Raw genomic sequence first — 20430 nt, 5'->3', positions numbered from 1 at the left:
CAATGGTCACCATGGGAGAACGTTTTGTGAAATGTTCAAATCACCTAATAAAATTCAATTTGTGCATTAAAGCATCCTATTGTTGGGTACAGTAATTAAAGAAAAGAGAATGTGTGCTGTTGTTTTCTTTACTTCTATTATTTATTAGGACGGGGGCAATTACCCTCTCTGATCATAATTTGAATATGATTGGGATCTGGTGTCTGCATAAAACTCAGTCAGATATTTTGTGCAAAAGTGATACTTCATCAATCTCTTTTCCGTCCCGATATAAAAATAACCTTAAGTCATAAATTTCATACTTGGTGTAATAATAGCTTACAGTTGTTTGTTAGCGATAGTTTGTTGATCAAGTTAATTAAAAACAAGAATGTCCTTATTAGCGTTCAACTTAATTAAGCTTAATGAAGATTGCAAAACGTTATCAATCCAGTGTTTGTTATCAAAATTGTGACGTCATCGATGACAGGTCAAAGAACAGATAAGGTATCGTTGGTTAAACATTGTTTCGGTATATATGATGTATGGAAACTTTTTTTTCTAAGAAACCTAGTAAAAATTCTGATCTAAAAACTTCTTATTAAGTTTTCTTAAATAAATTATTTGTTTCATCAAAACAAAGTATACATATACTTTATCGGAGAAAAAAAGTCGGGAAAAGTGACTAAATTTTTGCAAGTGACTTAATTTTTCCCCGACTAAAATTTCCCCCGAATATTTTTTTTTCCGACTAGTATTTTTACCTAATTTTTTTATACCCGACTAAGAATTTACCCGACTTTTTTCTTTTTTCCTAAAATTTTTCACTCATTGTTACCATCAAAATAAATTGCAAGGAAGATTATAAAAAAGGATGATCGAGGACATAAAAAAACATAATGGAAACAAAAAGAAAAAAGAACATTTTGTGTTTAAACAATTGATTTTTGTATGAAAAACATACATAGATAAATATTTAAATTCCCTTGTGAGGTTATCTACAGGAATAGTCAGGGAAAAGTAACTTATGAAAAAGTGACTTAATTTTCCCTCGACATGTTCTATCCACCCTTCCAATTATTAAAGTTACACTAAAGTTGTTTATAAAAATATTTTTTCGAATTTTCCACACCAAACGATTCGCTGTTGTACGAAGTGTAATTGTCAAGCCTCCAAGAGATGAACCAAGGTTTCAAATAAAGCATATACTTATTCCCTATTTCTACTTACGGTTTTATATCGATAAAATGGAGGTTGATAAAGTATCATTAGAATAAACCAGACAAGATTTTTTTTTTATTGACTTGAACGCAAAAAAAGAAAAAATAACAATGACACCATCATTGTTTATATGACGTCACTTTCTAATGCGTTGTTAATCCATTCTTTATATTAATTCATCATATATTTAAAATATTGGTCAAGTGGTTGACACTCATAAAGGAAGTTACTCAAGTACAACCTTGTTTCCAGGGCATTTTTGTCTCTCAACATGGATCGAGGTTAACTCAAGTAAATTTCACTTTACCTTTCTTTATGGTCTATTTCTATGCAGAAAAAAATTTTATAGTCTAGCCTGTCATCAATGATTTAGTGCGACCGTATTCTACCATTCTCTGTTTTTTTGATAGGAACTGCTATGCGCAACGACCAGCCTCGTTCCCAGGGCTTTTTGTCTCCCAACGCGATGCGCTTGTCTGACGAGACAACAGGTCCTGCGATCGAGATTGTGCAACAACAACATCAACTACAACGATCAACGAACAATTAACGACAGTGGGGCTAATCGACTTTAATTAGTCCTTAGACTAAAAAGGACCAATCTTGTTCCCAGGGTTTTTTGCGTTTTTTTATTTTTAGACAGGTTCAGGTCCCATCCAAACATAAAAGCCAACAATTCTCGCAAAAGATGTTGTGCGAAGGACGCGAATTCGCGTCGCAGCAAAGGCGAAATACCGACATGTAATCTATTAGCCATAGCTCGTGAGCTGAAATTTACCAAGATTTAGGTAGCAGGTCATAAAAAAAGTCGTTCGAAAACAAAATACTGTTGGTAAAAAACAATGGAAATTTAGAGTTTGAAATGTAAAAGTTAAAAGAACATACCTCAAAAATATCTTAACCTACTTATTCTGCTCGCTCCTAATCTCAACATAAAAGAAAAAATATAAGGAGAGGTCTAAAAATAAGTGTAACCGATTTATTCGGTTTTTATTGAAAGGTGTCATTAGAAAATAATAACTTTTTATTTATCAGTGCCGAAATAAAAGCGTGGTTATTGATAAATACCATGCTTTTTTTGTATTTTGCTAAGAAATTCTTTAGTGACGTCATTTTAATAACTTTAAAGAAATCAAAATTCTGACATCAAATTTTAGTTACCGCAAGTCAAGGCTGCGTATTTTGAATCTCGTTATTAAGTTATAAAGAAACGCTATAAATATAAAACTTGGCATAGTAACTAAACCAATAAAGTAATTTGACACGAAAAATTCAATGCAGGCGTCATCATTTTTAAACAAAATGATTTTTTTTAACTCTTTGGGATTATTTCAGTATGGCTATATATGCATATAATTGCTTAATTTTCTGTCAATATATTAAGAACAAGTATCGTCACATCAGAAAATATATTTCTTTATATAAATCTACATCTACGAATATAAAAACGATTCTCTAATTTTCCACAACCATTTTGTAAGGAAATAAAAGTCACACCATTTTTAGTCTTTACCCCATAATACAGATTACCCCATGGTATAGACTGAGCACGTGACACTTTTCTCCGCTAACAAAATAATCACAATGCTAAAATGCCATGGGGAGAAGATTATTTTCTCCCAGGTTTGTTGTGTTTTTGTTTAATGAAAAAGAAAAAGTCAGAAAAATCTCTTCCTTCTCATTATCTTCATATGTTTTTACTTTCCATTCCATTATCTTCATATAAAAAGAGCATAATACACTTTACGATAGCAGTTATAAGACGTGAATGATACACACAACCAAACGCCTTACATGTGAAACTCATGCAAGGATTTTTAAAGACAAATCAAACTGTCTTTATTGTTATTGTTGAAGGTTTATCATTTCTTGAACATGATAGTTTACTAGAGCTGATGATGAAAGAAGGATCTCCCGAAATGTCGCCTACTACACTATCATGTGGTGATAAACTTTCAACAATAATTTAAATACTGAACAGACAAACCGAATTATTATCTTCAACAACCGTATTGTTGTGTTTAACATCGTAGATAGCTCCAACCGACTTCTGCATTTTAACTAATAACCTCACAAATCTTTCCATGCGTTATATGTTTATTACTGATCCACCGATGTTACAAAGGACTGGGAACGAGTTTGAGATATACTTGCTTTGTTTTTTCTTTTTTTGAAGAGAACTCCAGTGCAGCGACATTGTAATGATAAGATTTCAGGTGGCAAGCGTCGGTTCGTTGACAAGAACATCTCCATTTGATGCAAATTCATCTGAACAGACCTTTAAAAAGTGAAATAAAATACGTGACTTGACGTAAATTATTTAGGAGCTCTCACAAATTAGTTCTATTTTGAATCAGCGCCCCCTATCTTTTAGGCACACTTTAAATATTTCACCATGTTACGTTACGTCGTTTAGTGTCTCTGCTATCTCCTTTTTGCTAGCCATCACGTGACTATTACCATTGTTTAGTCACTTTGAATGTCCTTTTATTGATATATAATTTGATATCAACAAAATCATTATGATATCAATTATAGTAAACAAAATGAATGGATGTTGATCGTGGGTTCAATCTACGGAAGCCGAGAAGGGTCAATCCAAAAATATATATCAAATCAACAAATGTATTTCAAATCCACAAATATATTTTTTAAATCACTGGGAGAATATAATTTAAATCTATAAATATATTTCGATTAGCAAAACATCGTGGCCAAAATGGCGGCTGCAAGTGCATACTTCTGTTTTATTTCTTAATTCTATTTAACAGAGTTGTTCTGTTCTAAATAGTTGAATGGAAAAACTCGCAATAAAAGCTGAAACTGCAACACACAGCAAATGTGTGTAAGACGTTTATGAAATGCTACTTTAACGCTCGGCTTTTTTACAAACGGATCGCACGTCTGTTTGTCAAAAAGTCCAGTTTTGACGCAACTTTTATTCCAACTTTAATTGACCATAACTGAAGAACGAAAACGAACTATATGCTCAATTCAGGCTCATTTAATAGAAAAACACATAAACGCACCCATGACTTTTGGTTGGGCTTTAGATTCAGGGGAAGAGCCCCACGATACTAGATTTTTGAGAAAAACATTTGTGGATTCGGAATATTCATGCTGATTCAAAATATATTTGCTCATTTGAAATATATCAATATCTATCAATCCCCACATAAGACTGTTTTCTGGTTGGCTAAAATATTTAAAGATTCAGTAATTAAAATTGGTGTTTTAAATATTTCAGGGTCGCTGTTATATTTTTTTAAAATCTTGCAAAATGTAAGAGCAAATTAGGCACAATGATATGGTAAAATTTTGTAGATTTGATCTTATTGAAAGAGTAGAAACCAGAAGACACATAAAATATAAATCATAACTAAGGAAAACATGGATTTTTTGAGAATATCCTCATCCTGGGCTTTGAGGCCAACCTCATTCCCAGAGTCCCTTATCTAAAGACGAAGGAGTTTGTATTTCGGCCTTTAACAAACTGTACTCCGGGAATTTTTCGGCTATTCGATATGTAGATCATCGCAAAGAAAAAGAATTACTATATACAAAAGTCTGAAGTTAATTGAGCTTTCTGTTTTGAATTGGTATAAGGTGTAAAAAAGTTCTCTTTAAACGTATGATTTAACTATTTTTGAGTGTCTTGTTGCTTTCAAGCTTAAGCAGTTCTACAACAAGCGATGAAGATTTTAGTACTCTCTTAATTATGGGACGCTGTTAAAATGTACGCAATCTATAACAGCTGATCCGGAAAATTGAAAAGCACATTAAACCATCTAAACGTGATGTTTTGTTGAAATTTCCTTAAACTTACTCTGTTTGAGCATTCTTAAAGCTTTTAGAATTATCATCCTCTAAAATAGTGGGTTATTACATAAAAGATTAAAAATAGATATATATTTACTTTATATTTCTTCCTGTCTTTGAAGAACGTGGTGAAGAAAAACCCAGCAAAACTTCCTCTCAAAGCAACAGACATTACAAGTAAAAAACTTGTCCAATCTTTTTTTGCATTTGATTTCGCATTGGACAAACTCACACTTCTTGCAACCAAAGCGGTATCATACAAAAGGAAACCAAGATGGCCGAATACATATGATAACAGCGTAACATCATAGAGAATAATAAATAACTTGTTCCAATATCCCTTCTCCGTTTGGTTTATCCAGTTTTTAATTATTTTTCTTTCTATACGACTAATTGCCAACGCCAGGATAGCCGAAAGAAATATTTCGAAAACAGTTGAAATTCCAAGAAATGTTTTGTATATACCAGCATGGACCAAATCTGTATACATAGCTGCTATTGATTGGAGCGTAACTAAACCGAACCATACCCAACTTTGCTCAATAACATACAAGTTAATTATAAATGTTTTAAAATCAAAATATTTCCATAGTGATATTATTATGAGTAAAATGAAGGAGTTACAAGCTTCCATGAACGCACCCACCGCCACAACAGCATCTGAGTTTCTTTGCACAAGAATGGTATGGGTAGAGTTCTGACAAGCTTCGAGAATGAAGCCATCCGCAGCACAAACTGCGCTGGATGCGAAAGTTAAAGAACTCAACAGGAATCGTGTGACTAACAACAATAATAAAACAAGAGATGAAACTCTCAAATACACAGCAACCATTTTGAAATTGCTTTGGTGCTATCAAAGCAAATGTTAGAAATTCAAAACATGTAAAGTTTTTTGATAAGCTTTTCATGAACACTTTGCATTGCAACTATAAGTTCATTTATTAAAAAATACGTAAATATCTCACAACAATTGTTCGTGGTTATTTAAATAAAAATGCGTTTATACCCCCGTGTTTGGAATAATTCGTAGAAAGATTCAATTACTAAGTTATAAGAAAAATATTTTAACCGCATCATTTATAAGCTATGTTGATCATCAACTTCGTCACAAGTCCTTTTTCTCTTATTTACAATCTAACCATCTCTCTTAAATTTAATCACTATCACTTTTGTAACGCTAACATGCCGCCATTTTTAATATTTTTATGCTTTCCTTCATTTTTGTGGTCATATCCACTTCAATTAAAATACTATCATTATATCGTTATTATCATGCATTCAGACAACCATCACAAATTTGTTTAAACACTTCTAACTTTCTTTATCATTTTCTTAATGAAAAATCTATGGCTGGTGATATTAAGTTATAACTCGAACCTCTAGCTATCTGAGGAACAATAAAAATGTTTACATTAGTCTAAAAACATAAAAGCAAGAGAGACTTACTGTGTCAAATATTTAGTGATTGTTCGAATTAATTAGCGTGAATTAATTGGTTTACGAAACGAGAAAGATTCCCGTATTTACGTTGTTCGAGGCTTTTCATTACTTTCCTCATCCTCTACTTTCTCCAGCCGATTATTAGAGCGGTAGTTGACGTTTATCATAGCTTATAGTATGTAATTAGGTATGTTCCAAGCTTTCTGGTAAACCCTTTTATTAGGCAAAACAGTCTGGACTACTTGTTTTTATTATCCTTAAACCCCGGCGCTCCCTCCCAACCTTATATCAACCTTATTCCCCGGATATCTTGCCGAGTCCGGCCGAGAAACTGTCAAGTAAGCGCTACTGGCTTTGATAGCAGGTAAAAAACCCTGGAGACAAGGATGCTCAAAACCTCTAGCTACTTTGGCCAACATCATTGCTGCGTAATTTATCTTTATTAAGTATGTATGCATGCATAACTAAACAGTTGCTATATTACGGAGGCATATTTCTGAATTAAATTCTGAACATATCAGCAGCAGTCTTACTTCTTAAAAAAACAAAATTAAAAAAATAAGTTCACCCCAAATCAATTATTTTCACCCTCAGTTTCGCCCGCACTATTATGAGTTCACATCCTAGTCTGCAGTTTTACTCGACTGTTACAAATACAAAAAATCGTAAAAAACTTGATAAAAATGTTTGTATGCAGTTCCTTGTATTAACCAAGAAGTGTACATCAACTCCGTCCTAGTGTGAGTACATCTTAACTTCGTCCTAGTGTGAGTACATCTTAACTCCGTCCTAGTGTGAGAAAATGCGTAAAACAGCAGAAAAGTGACTTTTCAGCGAAGGTTAATACTGCAATAGTTGTTTAGCGTTTGACTTCTTTCCAAAACGTTGTGCAGTAAAGGATTCATGACACTAAAACAAATATTCAATACACTCTTGAGTTTCTATATCTAGCCTGTGAAGTACTCTCCTCTGGTGCATTGTTGTCTCTAGCAGCTGTGGTAACACCATTTCTACTATCCTCATCAACACCTTCATAATCAATGTCCTGACAAACCTAAAGAAAAAAACAGCATTCGATCTGCTAGTAGATGTCGGTAGAAAGTTGAACTAATTGAAGGCTATCTGCGCTACTTTCCTAGTTAAGACAAGACAAGCGAGGATTGCTTGTCTTAATTAGGGATTAATATTTGCTTACATGCTTGCTTGCTTCCAGTTAATTAAAACTTGAAAACAATCAGAAATAGCGCCAAAGGAGAAAAAATATCAGAAAAGAGGAATATATATATATATCGGGAAGACTTACAGTGCATTTCTCCCTATCTTTAAAAAAGGTTGTAAAAAAAAATCTTAAAAAGCTTCCTCTCAAAGCAACAACCATTACAATTAAAAAACTTGACCAATCTTTTTGCGCATTTGATTTTGCAGTAATCAAGCTCACACTTCTTGCAACCAAAGCAGTATCATATAAGAAAGATCCAAGGTTGCGATATGCATAAGATAACAGTGTTACGTCATAAAGGACAATAAAGAAAGACTTCCAACGCCCATTCTCATTTCGATTTACCCAACGTTTGATTATTTTTCTATCAATACGACCAATCGCTAATGCAAAAAAAGCAGATAGGCTTAATTCAAATACGGTTGAAACTCCAAGGAATGTTTTGTATGCACCAGCATGAACCAAATCTGTATACATTGCGCTTATTGACTCTATTATGACTAAACAGAACCACACCCAGCTTTGCTCGATCAGATACAATTTGAAAATAAATTTTTTAAAGTTAAACAACTCCCACGACGATATTATTGAGAGTAACACAAAAGAATTAAAAGCTTCCAGGAATGTTCCTACTGCCGAAACTATATCTGAGTTATTCTGCGCAAGGATGGTATGGGTGGAATTTCCGCAAACTTCGACAATGTATCCATCTGCAGCACAAATTGCCAAAGAAACGAAAGTTAAGGAATTTAACAGGAATCTTGTGACCAACAACAATAATAAAACAAGAGATAAAACTCTCAAATACACGGCTGTCATTTTAAAATCGTCAACGCTGATAAAGTTTTCTATTTTTTTTTATTTTTTTTTATTTATCTGCATCACATTTAGTAAATCTCCTAGCTGTGATTTTGTAAAAGACACAACATTTCAACATCATTGAAATTTTTATTATTATTTTAACAATAAGTGCGGAGAAAAAAGACTTCTTAGAAAGGTTTAATTAAGAGTTAGAAGAAAAGTATAATAACGTCAGAAAGCTGATCATATTTCACAGATTATGAATGACAGTCAATACCTGAATTTAACATCAGTTTGACATATTAAGCGAAAAATCTATATTGTAATACCCGTATACGTCTGTCTGTTACGCAAAATGGTACCGCAAGTAGCGAGGAGCACGCAAGGCGGTATAAAAGGAAGGGACAAACCCGTGGATTTTTCCACGGGTCGCCGACTAGTTTTATTTTATTGCCTTGTTTACACACACGTTCGCGTTGCATTTAGTTTTCCTATTAAGCATTTAGGTAAACCAAGTCTTTTTCCATTCGTCACTGAATTTGATAACGTTACAAAGTGGTGTTTTAGACAAAAATGTTCCTCACTGTAAATGGTTGATATAACGTCTAGGGTGCATATGAAAACTACAATAAAAGCAGGAACTTCTAAGTATTTTTTTTGGCTTTTTTTTCTACAACTTTCTTCAAGTCAATATAGACCAGTTTATTCTGGTTGATGCAGATTGTTATGTAGCGACATCCAAGAGCATGGAAATATCCTCCCCTAGGTATTACCTGACAAATTAAGAGATACCCATTGGATAAAACAAAAAATATCTATTTTCTACACTCTCAAAAAATGTTTAAAAAAGAAATTAATAAATTGTTTTGTTTAGTATTGATCTCTTCATGGAGTGCATGATTTATAACAGACGTATCTTTATAGAGTTTTATCGTCAAAGTTTTTTGTAATGATTTGTTCAGGACAAAGGTGTCTGCTTTAGAAGAGCTTTCTTTATTACTGTTTTCGATTGGATGTCCCTACTTTCTGGTGGAGGGTTCGGAGTGCCTGCTATATGTTGGCAAAAATGAGCAATGACGTAACAATCATGGCGAACTATTACCAAATCTAATCACCTACTGTTCAAAATGACGTTTGTTTGGCTGCCCGCTGTCAGATTAGTTATAAAGACACCGAGTGAGACCATAATGGGAAAGTCGTTATGAAACTCCTGGGAAGTAAAGATATTGCGATATTTGTGCTAAAACGACACAAGAACATACTTAACTCAACCTCAATGACTATGCAAGTTTTAACGAAGTAACCTACTGCGACACATACAGACTGTATCCTTATAAAGTGAAATGTATTACAAACGATTACCACGACCACGTGGTACGGATCGAATAAAATTGATATTATTCTATTTGTAACGAATTAACATGGTATATACAAGACATAGCCATTCCTTGAATTATGTTACACGATTGTCGACACAAACATTTGTTATACCATCCATTTTATTACGTAGCAGGCGCTAGACTGCTCCAGAAAATACAACTAACTTGAGCCACAGATGTTTGAGCTTGCGTAGTGTGTTTGGTATATCTTCATATCTCTAGAGTCCGTGTACACAAAGAGGAATGGTCTCTGAGTTCCTTTACCTCACACTTTACCCTTTCATATTGGGGCCTTGATCTTTGATTGCACAGTTTATCGACTGTCTGCGTTGTTCATACATACTAGCTCGGTCGCCAGCCTAGTTTTAGATTCATCCAGATTACCCCTAGGTGCGCGTGTTCCACGTCTTTAGCACAGCCCCTCTGCTTTGCTTGATCTTCGCTACTTACAAACTGTATATTACGTCACTTACCCGAGGCGCAGTGATTCTCTGAACCAATCAAAATCTCACCATTACAGGTGCAATCCACCTACCAATAATAATTACCCATACAGTCACGTGGCCTAGTCTCCTTCCAACCTCATCCCTAGGGGCTTTTGTCTTTTTGACATCGAGGCCGGTGGTAAGCGTTAGCGGCTTTGACATAGGCAACAAACCCTGGGAACGAGGATGGTCTACTTCAGCAATAAAAAACACGTTTTTTCTTTTTCTTTATTAACCTCGCTATTTACCGCACTTATTTTATTATCAATCGTTTTCTAAACCTTTAGGCATGGCCAACAAACAAATCGAGAAAGAATTATATAGAGGTAACCCTGTTTGTTATTAGCAGACCCGTCATAGTATGACCGACCACTAACGCCATGCTGATGTATAGCTTTGATTCTATCATGGATGAAATTCACAACCGGAGCTGAAAGCCAAGAAACAAAGCCTGTGCGTCTGATAAAGCCCTTGTGTCTTAGATCATCCCTTTACTAACACAAAATCCTTTCTCTACATACAATACTCCAATTCTTAGGAAGAAGGGACACCCAATCGAACAACCTGTGGTTAGTGATACTACCTCCAGCTAGCAACAAATAAGTAGTACTTAAAATTGTTTAAAAAAAGCCAGAGAAGTCGCTTTTCAGTACCAAACTGGAGTTACTGAATCTTAATAAACAGGGGTTGGTCGAATTGATTAGCGTGAATTGATTGGTTTAGGAAAACTGAGAACATTTTCCTAATTTGCGTTGTTCAACTCTTTTCTTTATTTTCTACCTGCTCAATCGCTAGTTGCCGTCTAACATAGCTTATATCATAGCTTATATATGATATAATTAGATATCTCACAAGCTTGCCGAACAGCCCTTTTTTTAGGCGAAACAGTCTGGACTAGAATGATTTAAAATGTTGTTTATATTATCTTTAAACCCTACAAGTGGTTGGTTTAACCACTTAGGAAATCCGGAACATCTGACACAAAGCTAGAGAATTTTTTTTTAGAGGCCAGTAATAGTGAAAGTTTCTGGGGCTTTGTCTAGACTCTATATATAGCACTTCTACCATCGAGACTGACTCGAAGCGCTAGCAGCTTTGATAGAAAGCAACAAACCCTATACATTCCATTTGATGGGGAAAATACTACAAATTTTACCTTGCCTTTTTTGAATGAGCAGATTCTAAGATGAGATTTAAAAAAAGTGTTAGAAATACTCGTCATTAAATTCCTTGTATCGAACAAAGCTGCAAGAATTGTACTTATTTACACTGTCCTAGTGTAGAATGCGTGAAATAATAGGAAAGTGAATTTTCACCGAGGGTTAGCGTTTGATTTCTTGATTTTAGTAAAAAATGTTTGCAGTAAAGGGTTCATGACGCTAGAACTAATATTCAATACGCTCTTAAGCTTCTGTATCTAGCTTGTGATGTACTTTCTTCTGGTGCATTGTTGTTTCTAACAGCTGTGGCAGCACTATGTTGACTATTCTCAACAACAGCATCATTATTGTCATCCACCTCTCCACAAACCTAAAAAAGAAAAAGCATCCGCTTAAAAAGTGGTAAATACCAGTAGAAATGTCTAATTGAATGTTGTGCGTGATACTGTCTCCTTTAAGTGTATTTGTCAATTAATAATAAAATGAGATAAAACGAAGTGCTTAGCTATGCTATTGATACTTATGTTATAAAAAAATTACAGAACGCGACAAACAAGCAAACAAACAAACAACAAGAAGCAAACAAGAGATAAAAAAATTTTTTTAAAAAATACTTACTATGCATTTTTCCCTGTCTTTAAAAAATGTGGCGAAGAAAAATGGAGCAAAACTTCCTCTGGAAGCAACAGACATTACAAGTAAAAAACTTGTCCAATCTTTTTTCGCATTTGACTTTGCATTGGACAAACTCACACTTCTTGCAACCAAAGCAGTATCGTATAGAGACAAACCAAGGTTGCGATATGTATAACATAACAGTGTTACATCATAAAGGACGATGAAGAAAGTTTTCCAATTTTTGTTCTCGTTTCTATCATTAATCCATCGTTTGATTATTTGTCTATCGATACGACTAACTGCTAAAGCAAGGAGTGTCGATAGGCTTAATTCAATAACGATTGAAACTGAAAGAAATGTTTTGTATGCACCAGCATGCAACAACTCTGTATACATTGCTGCTATTAAATTGAGTATGACTAGACAAGTCCAAACATAGCTTTGCTCAATAAGATATAATTTACGCATAAACCTTTTGAAGTTAAATAAATCCCATGATGATATTACAAGAAGTAGCACAAAAGAACTCAACGCTTCTAATAAAGTACCAACTGATAAAACAGCGTCTGAATTTCGTTGCACAAGAATGGTATGGGTAGAGTTTTCACAAGCTTCGACAATGTAGCCATCCGCAGCACAAACTGCACAAGAAACGAACGTTACAGAATTTAAAAGGAATCTTGTTACCAACATTAAGAAGAAAACAATAGATAAAACTCTTAAATACACAGCAGCCATTGTGGAGTCGCCACACTGTTGCTAATGCATATGTTGGAAATCATAACAAGTTTTGTTAAATACTTGTTTTACAAATTATGATTCCACATCGATTAAAAAATCCATTTAATTTATCAGAATCACTGCTCTTAATATTGACAAAAGTAAATGCATCGTATTATTTTATACTTATTCTTTAAACAGTGAGATGATTACCCCCGTGTTAAGAAAATCATAACACTTCTTAGAATGATTCAATTGGCGAGTTACAGGAATGACGATTTTACTATCATTATTGATATAAAAACAAAATTCTCTTTCAAATACTTCCGAATTATTTACACTAAGTGATTGAGAAAAGTCTCTATTAAAAGGACGATTTTCACCGTCGTCTTGACTGTGGCTTTTTTTTACTTTTTTACTTTTGACGCGCCTAATTTCTGTTTACACTTTCTTTGAAAAAGAGGCAAGATGAAGCGTTAAAGCGAAATATTGAAGACTGCAATAACAACACCCTGGTCACACTTGCCTTCGTGCAGCTGCATAATGTTTAGATTTAGCGACTCAGCGAGCACTTCCTTTTAATAACACCTGTAACTCGACAAGAAAATTTGAATCCTTAAATTTCGCTCTCACTTTACAAAAAATTTTTCGTCATACCATATTTTATTTAGAATGTTAGCAACGTAGGATTTTTTTACTAAAGCGTTCATAAATTATCATTTTTTTATCTCATCTTCAATCATTTGCCTCGTTTGCACGAGCGGTGTTTTCTTCGAATGTGTACTCTGGTTGGTTTCTGCGCCTGTTCGTCGATTCTGAGCTTGTTTTCGTTTTAGACAAAATTTGGCAAAAGAAAGAACAACGTAACAGAAGAAAGTGATAATATCAAAATATTGTTTTTTTATCACCTACAAATCTGAACATTGACTATTTCAAGAAGTGACCAAACAGCATCACTTAGCCAGTAATTTGCAGCCAGTAACCTGCAAAGTTTTGCTTCGGCAGAGCTGCAGGTCATCAAATATGCGCAGCAGTGTCCGCATTAAGAGACAATTTGCCAAACGGCCTGAGAAAGTCCAAAAAATCGAGGAATTGGACCGTGCTGATGTCAGATTTTTGGGTAGGTACTCAGCATATCGTAAAATTTTAAAAATTAGCCTCAAACCAGTTCAGAGGGCCTAGCAATGACACGTGAGCACACTACCAAGGTTGAACAGCAAGACCGGAACACACAGTCGCATTATAACAACAAATTCGAGTACAGAGCTTTGCAAAGTTTGCCACATGTCACAAATTAAGAAAGAAACAGTAAGAACAAGATTGGCCTGCACCTAACCTCGTTTCCATAGATTTTTGCGGGCGGCCTGCAACAAGCTACAGCACAGTAACTCCATTCCTTCTGCGAAAAGGAGAGAAGATAGCAATTTTAAGAATCGTCAATTCATAAAATTTCTATACATCTTGGAAATCTTCAGACCATGCTTCATTTTACCATGGATGTAGAAATAGATTTATTTCTAACTTTATGATTTTACAAACCCGAGTAGCGGAATTAAAATTGCAAGAAATGTTATGGAACTTACTATCAATATTAGTTTCAATTTTCACTGTTACAGAGTGGGCATATCGTGAAATCTTAAATAAAGCCCCCTCCCTGCCCCTCTTCCCTTCCCTTTCCTTCCCTTCTCCCCCTTCAAAATCTCCAGGGTTGCATGTTCCTTTGAACTAAAAATTTGACTCTTCACATGTTGTGTTGAGATTACATGAAGTTGTGTGTGGAATGTTTGCAATAAATGTATATATAAATATGTAAGCAAAATATCATTCTTGACGTTGATACTGAATTGCCATTCTGTCAAAAACAAGTCAGTTTTTTTTTGTAAACCACAAACCAATAGGTTTAAAACCCCCTTTACATAGAATAAGTTTTCTTCATAAATTCGTTACTCTAAAAGCTTGTTTCTTGTGTTTGGAAGTCCAAATAAAAAATGTGCTTTTATTTTTCCGATCGCTAGAATTAGCTCGTCCTTAAATTCCTGTATCTTGTCTGTGATCCACTTCCTTCCTGCGCATTACTGATTCGAGCATTGGGGGTGGTAGTGACAACATCATTTTGTCCATCATTTTCCATGATCACTTGAGGATTATCATTATCATTATCACCGCAAACCTAAATATAAAAAGATGTTCGGGTTTAGTCGTTCTTGCTTTTCGTGTAATAAAAAGTCTGATTTTTTGTGTACTGGTTTATTAAAAAATGCAGAAAAGTGATTTTAAAGCAATGAGAAGATTGCTTTTTTACTATATTCTCTATTAGTCCCTTTTCTGTATAAATATTTACTGGTTTCTGATGTTTTTGCGACAGAAATGGGGTTTTTTTCTTAAAGCAAAAAATTTAACGTTACTTACTGTGTCCCAATTTCTATCTTTAAAAAATTTGGTGAAGAAAAACCTAGCAAAGCTTCCTCTCAAAGCAACAGACATTACAAGTAAAAAACTTGTCCAATCTTTTTTCGCATTTGATTTCGCATTGGATAAACTCACACTTCTTGCAACCAAAGCGGTATCGTATAAAAACAAACCAAGATGGCGGAATACATATGATAACAACATGACGTCATAAAGAATTATTAGAAAACGGTTGAAGAAATATTTAGTTCCAAAAACTTGATTTATCCAAGCCTTTATCATCCGTCGGGAAATATGACTGATAGCTGAAGCTAGATTTGCTGTAAGAATGATTTCAATAACAGTCGAGACTCCAAGTAGCATTTTATAAGTTCCTTTGTGAACCAAGTCAGTGTACATAGCGGCTATAGATTGTAACAAAACTAAGGCGAACCATATGTATGTCTGACCAGTTAAAGGTAAAGAAATTAAGAATTTTAAATTATGAAATTTCTTCCAAGATAGAATTATTAGAATTAAAACAGCAGAATTTATGCTTTCAAACAAAGCGCCAACGGCATTAACAGCGTCTGAAGCTCTTTGTGGTAAAATAGATGAGTTCCCACATACTTCCACTATGTAACCGTTAGCAGCACAAACTCCACATGAAGCAAAGTTAAGCGAGTTTAATGTTAAGCGAGCCAACATAAAGATAAACAAACACACACATGTTATCTCCACTAAAACTTTTGCCATCTTTTTTTGTATATGTCAATAAATTACATTACATGCTTAAACAGCAACAACTGTCTTTTTTTTAAAAAAGTTTCTTTATGATGATAGCATAAAGTGGACTCTGCGGTGGAGTTTGTTATTCAAAAAGTATGTTAATAACATAACGTTAAAAAACATATCGACCCCCGTGTTTTATAAGTTGTTGATACATGACTAAAAAAACAGTATTCTTGGAAGACTTTGTGCGAGGATGGTTAAATCTACATAAACAGACAACAAGATCACCATGAAGCCGTTGTTAATAATATGGTTTGTTTTTATATTTTCTGGAGTCGCAGTGACATTTCTTTGTGAGCATTACTTTTTATGGGTAGCTTTCATTTGCACATATCACGATACAACCACAGAACACTGTAGAAATGTTACTCTACAGCATGGCTCGTCTCAAAAAACTACTAATCTTATTGATAACATTGGGACTTGGAGTATCAATGGTTTGACGGGAGCACTCCTTATCACCATTCATGTATGGGATCGTTACTCAACAATCAATTTTATCAAAACAGTAATCAAAGTTGAACAATTCTGGATATTCACTGGATTATTTATTTTTGTTTCTGTTCCACTAATCAGCATAGCTGATTTTGAGCAGCCTGAATTCTCAGTTATTATCTTAGGCATGGCAATATTGATGGAGTATGCAACATCAGCGTTGTTAGCGCTAACTATATTCTTCATTGACTGGAAAGTTGTCCAACGATTGCTTTTGCGCATGTTTGAAACAAAATGTGCTCAAATTCTGGCGAGATGGTAATATAACTAACTTTGATCTTGACCTTTTTTTAAGTGACCTGGATTGTTTAGGGAATTTTTTTATCTACAATTAACTCTGTACTAGTAGAAATTATTAAATAGATAGTAAGCACCCCACCTTCTTCCCAGGTTATTTTGCATCTCCAAAAAAAGGCTCAGGGTCAAAGAGACCCTGGGGACGAAAATGTATGCTTTCATTTTGCTGTAGTTCCCTTTCCTCTACTAGGGTCTCCCTAATATCTTGAAATTGTCTAACAATTTTATGAATTTATAATGCAGATTACGCCATATCTTTATTTTCGCATAAAAAACAGTGTGTTGGTTTGAGGAAAGCCAATCTCGCTCCCTCTGTTTCGTTTTAATTTTGACATGTGGCTAGCTTAAGAAATGATGTTGCAACAGAATATCCACTGCCCTTCCTGGTTAATAATCTGGGTAAAGTGCCTAAAATCCAATAATTAGAATAGAAAAGTCAAAAGCAAGATCCTTCCAGATGGGGTGTTGTCCTGATCCCAGAAAAGATACAAGATGCTCTGGTGACGAAGTCTGTAAATACAAAGTAATAACGTAATTCACGATTTTACTTTTAGTTACATCAAATTCGTACTACTGGTTTATTTGCTGCGAAGTTTATATCTTTCTCTATACAACATTTACTGCATCAGCATCCATATATCCCATGTCGAATCTCATCACTTGAAATATCTTGACTTTGTGCTACAAGTTATGAACGTTGCATACAGAGGAAGTTTAACAAAAATGTTTTATTGTTCGTTTTTTAAAGACATACAACCACCTAAAGTGTGTAAAGATGAAGAAATCATTGAGGACGAAGATCAATTAGCTTTCGATTCTCCTAACCAAAGCACTTGCTGTGGACTATTAAATGTGTTTTGTTCATGCAGAAGTTCTTATGCACATGTTCCAGATGGAGAAAGATAAAGTTGATGTATTCTTTAAAAATACAAAATCAAAGTAATATTCCATGTAATCGTAATTGTTTTATCAAATACAGTATTTCGGTTATCAAAGAAACCTTCTCCTCGCCACTTCACACCAGCTCAAAGCGCTTCGAACTCGTGGGAAGTTGCATAGAGAGAGGAAGGTTTTCTTGGCTATATATTGATTGTCTTTTTTTTTACCTTTTTGGGGTTTTTTATGTTTTTCAATCATATTTAAATATTGCTTTCACATGATCTGTAAAATTGTAGGCCATAGATAATATAGCGCAGATAATATTGTGACCTTATAAGATCACAATATCATCTGCGCAGGAGTTTTAGTCATTCTTTCTAAAGACAAATGTTACTTTTACCATGGAGATATGAAATGCTTTTACCCTACTTTCGCCAATAGGGCGCTGTTTAAAATTGTTAAAATGCTTCTGCAATACCACTCTGTAAAGAGCAACATCAGTTATTTTTACCAGCTGCCAAATTGTTTGCAAGCTAGTATCATTTTATTTCGCAATGTATAAAGTGAAAAATTCCTTATCGTATAATTTACAAGTTAGAACATGAAATAACCCCTCTATGCTATGTAGCATTGTTTTAATGTGCATCTTGTTGCAAAATGCTTCTTTTTTAATCCTCCACAACTTTAGGGAAGATGCGAGTTTCATTGATTACTGGAAAATTGGAATACACGGGCTTCCAATTAAACTGCGTTTTAATATCATGATATACAAAAAGTTCGAGCAAACATTGCTGCTTCAAACCACATTCAAAATGAAAACACAACACGGCTTCTAGCAGGCTAATGTTTATATCATCTGCTATAGCTAGCTAGCTACCTAACACAACATATTTGACGGATTTGAGGAATATAGTTGTATAGCTGAAACCTACTTTATTGGCTTTACCTAAAGCTAAAAAGGATACTGAAGTAAGGAAAAAATGATTAAAAACCTTTTATTACATAAAATATGCCAACAACACAACTTTTTTGCCAAGAAGTTACAATTCCAGATAAAACATATTGTAACTTTTCCATATTTTACATGTTTTACCCTGTCCACACCCCCTATTTCAATACTGCAAGGTGCCTTATAAATCAATGGTCTACAGGCATGCAACATTGAAAAGAGAAGCCGGAATATATTTACTCAAAAAATACGAAGGAAAAATGGAACTTTTCCAGACATATGTGTGTACCAGGACCTCATCTATAAAAAGTTGTGCCTCAAATTGTTTGAAAATTGGTTCTGTGGAAAAGTAAGAATACTGTCTATATATACTGATTTATCTATCCAAATTTCAAAAATAAAGCTAGCCAAAAATACGACATGGTCATCTAAACGACTGTGTTATCAAATCGGAATCAGCTAGTGCGAAAAATAGAAACTTGTCGTAAAATTATTGTGGCCCTTGCGGGTTAATACTATCAGTTAACGTGTTACCTTACAACTTAAATCTTTCGTTTTCAGGAGTACAGGAGAGTTTTTTGTTATGTAACAGTGAATTTTCTCTTTGAAATATATCATGTCTCGTAATTACTTTAAGGTTGAGTTTTGCTTCTTGCCTTTGGACTTAGAGCATTAGTTTGCCTGATTATCTGTTACATAAAGTTTTTTGGTACACTATAGGGGATGAAAAAATGAGGTCTTAACATTTAAAATAGTAAGTAACAAAAGGGTGGGTGGGTGGGTGGTACTAGTTTTGTTATTATGCGTTAGGGGTTGGTAAAAATTGGCGAATTTGGGTGTTACGTAATTATTGAATGACCCCTTAAGTTACATTATTGCTTTCAATAAACCAGGTTTATATGAAGGGGCAGAGTTGCACATTTCCGCTTCAAAATTAACATGATCTTCCGGTTTTGGATATTTTGTTTGGTATCGCTGGGTTGTTACTTCTTTGTCAATTTGCCTCCAGCCGAGCAAAAAAAATCTTTTATCGTTTCAGTGGTACATGTGTCTGAGGTGCAGAGGTATATTGTATATTAGAATTAATAGAAGAATTAGAAGTAATATATTAAAAGTATATTCATTGAATTTGTTATTGCGGAGCTAAGCCAGCGAACGAACAGAGCTGAGCGCAAGCGAATCCCATTTACCATTTAAGCGAGCAAAAATATTACCAAGGAACTATTTTAAAAAGTTAGCCAGGTGTCCACTTTTGACCTCCAGATTAAAAAGTATTGTACCTACTGGCGTATCTCAAAGAAGATATTTTTTTCGTACGTCTGAAGTGACTTTTTGGCGCGAAATGTGCAAATCAAGTTGGAAATCGATTACGGCGTTTAAAATTTCTTCTTTCAAAGAAGAAGGGAGGAAAAAAACGTAACCAATAAAAACTGCTGAGGAAAGTTATAAGGTTTTGTCATGTGCGCAGAGAAAAAAAAAATATTAATAAAGTTTATAATTTTTGTGTTTTAATGGCTCCTCAAATTACGTTTATAGAAAACAGGCTTTAAAGAGGGAAAAAGAAGAAATTAAGTCAAACTGTTTAATAAGCGCTTATTAGCCATATGAGAGCACAGAGTAAATATTTCAAAAACACAAAACATGGAAAACAGAAAAAAGCAATTATGTAGGGAAAACCTTAGGATTTCTCTTCGTAGTGCTTTCTATAGAAAAATTTCGCAACGTGTATACTGTTTGCACTTGCTAAAAAACGAATGCGTTCACACGGATTCACGATTTTTAATAACTC

General features: G+C 34.2%; 3 protein-coding genes across 4 annotated transcripts; 1 reads left to right on the top strand and 2 right to left on the bottom strand.

The window, feature by feature from the left end:
- Positions 1-2595: 2595 nt before the first annotated feature.
- LOC130657291 (uncharacterized) lies at positions 2596-8949 on the bottom strand. 2 transcript variants are annotated; one of them, XR_008985100.1, is made up of 3 exons: positions 7763-8949; positions 5117-7513; positions 2596-3478 (listed from the first exon to the last, which is right to left on the bottom strand). XR_008985100.1 is itself a non-coding variant. In XM_057460272.1 (3 exons), the coding sequence occupies exons 2-3, from the start codon at positions 5849-5851 to the stop codon at positions 3413-3415; spliced, it is 801 nt and encodes a 266-aa protein (XP_057316255.1). In that variant the 5' UTR covers positions 5852-7513; positions 7763-8616; the 3' UTR covers positions 2596-3412. The 2 variants fall into 2 exon arrangements, 1 of the variants encoding a protein (XP_057316255.1); XM_057460272.1 differs by having other exon boundaries at positions 7763-8616.
- Positions 8950-14092: 5143 nt separating this feature from the next.
- On the bottom strand, positions 14093-16085 carry LOC130657288 (uncharacterized). Its single transcript, XM_057460270.1, has 2 exons — positions 15251-16085; positions 14093-15011 (listed from the first exon to the last, which is right to left on the bottom strand). Exons 1-2 carry the CDS (start codon positions 15983-15985, stop codon positions 14859-14861), a joined length of 888 nt encoding a protein of 295 aa, XP_057316253.1. The 5' UTR covers positions 15986-16085; the 3' UTR covers positions 14093-14858.
- Positions 16086-16149: 64 nt separating this feature from the next.
- Positions 16150-18098, top strand: LOC130657289 (uncharacterized). Its single transcript, XM_057460271.1, has 2 exons — positions 16150-16774; positions 17368-18098. Exons 1-2 carry the CDS (start codon positions 16251-16253, stop codon positions 17717-17719), a joined length of 876 nt encoding a protein of 291 aa, XP_057316254.1. The 5' UTR covers positions 16150-16250; the 3' UTR covers positions 17720-18098.
- The last annotated feature ends 2332 nt before the right edge of the window (positions 18099-20430 follow it).

This window comes from Hydractinia symbiolongicarpus, chromosome 9, assembly GCF_029227915.1.
Source record: "Hydractinia symbiolongicarpus strain clone_291-10 chromosome 9, HSymV2.1, whole genome shotgun sequence".
In the NCBI taxonomy this organism is placed as follows: domain Eukaryota; kingdom Metazoa; phylum Cnidaria; class Hydrozoa; order Anthoathecata; family Hydractiniidae; genus Hydractinia; species Hydractinia symbiolongicarpus.
The sequence above is the reverse complement of the archived record's forward strand: the minus strand, read 5'-3'. Positions and strand labels throughout refer to the sequence as shown.

What these genes read in the sequence shown, in the direction of transcription:
- LOC130657291 (XM_057460272.1), bottom strand. Translation starts at nt 5,851, where the DNA reads ATGGTTGCTGTGTATTTGAGAGTTTCATCTCTTGTTTTATTATTGTTG. An exon ending in AAGACAGGAAGAAATATAAA is followed by an intron (nt 3,479 to 5,116) that starts GTAAATATATAT and finishes CACTTTTTAAAG; the next exon opens with GTCTGTTCAGATGAATTTGC.
- LOC130657288 (XM_057460270.1), bottom strand. Translation starts at nt 15,985, where the DNA reads ATGGCAAAAGTTTTAGTGGAGATAACATGTGTGTGTTTGTTTATCTTT. An exon ending in AAGATAGAAATTGGGACACA is followed by an intron (nt 15,012 to 15,250) that starts GTAAGTAACGTT and finishes TTTTATATTTAG; the next exon opens with GTTTGCGGTGATAATGATAA.
- LOC130657289 (XM_057460271.1), top strand. Translation starts at nt 16,251, where the DNA reads ATGAAGCCGTTGTTAATAATATGGTTTGTTTTTATATTTTCTGGAGTC. An exon ending in GCTCAAATTCTGGCGAGATG is followed by an intron (nt 16,775 to 17,367) that starts GTAATATAACTA and finishes TTTTACTTTTAG; the next exon opens with TTACATCAAATTCGTACTAC.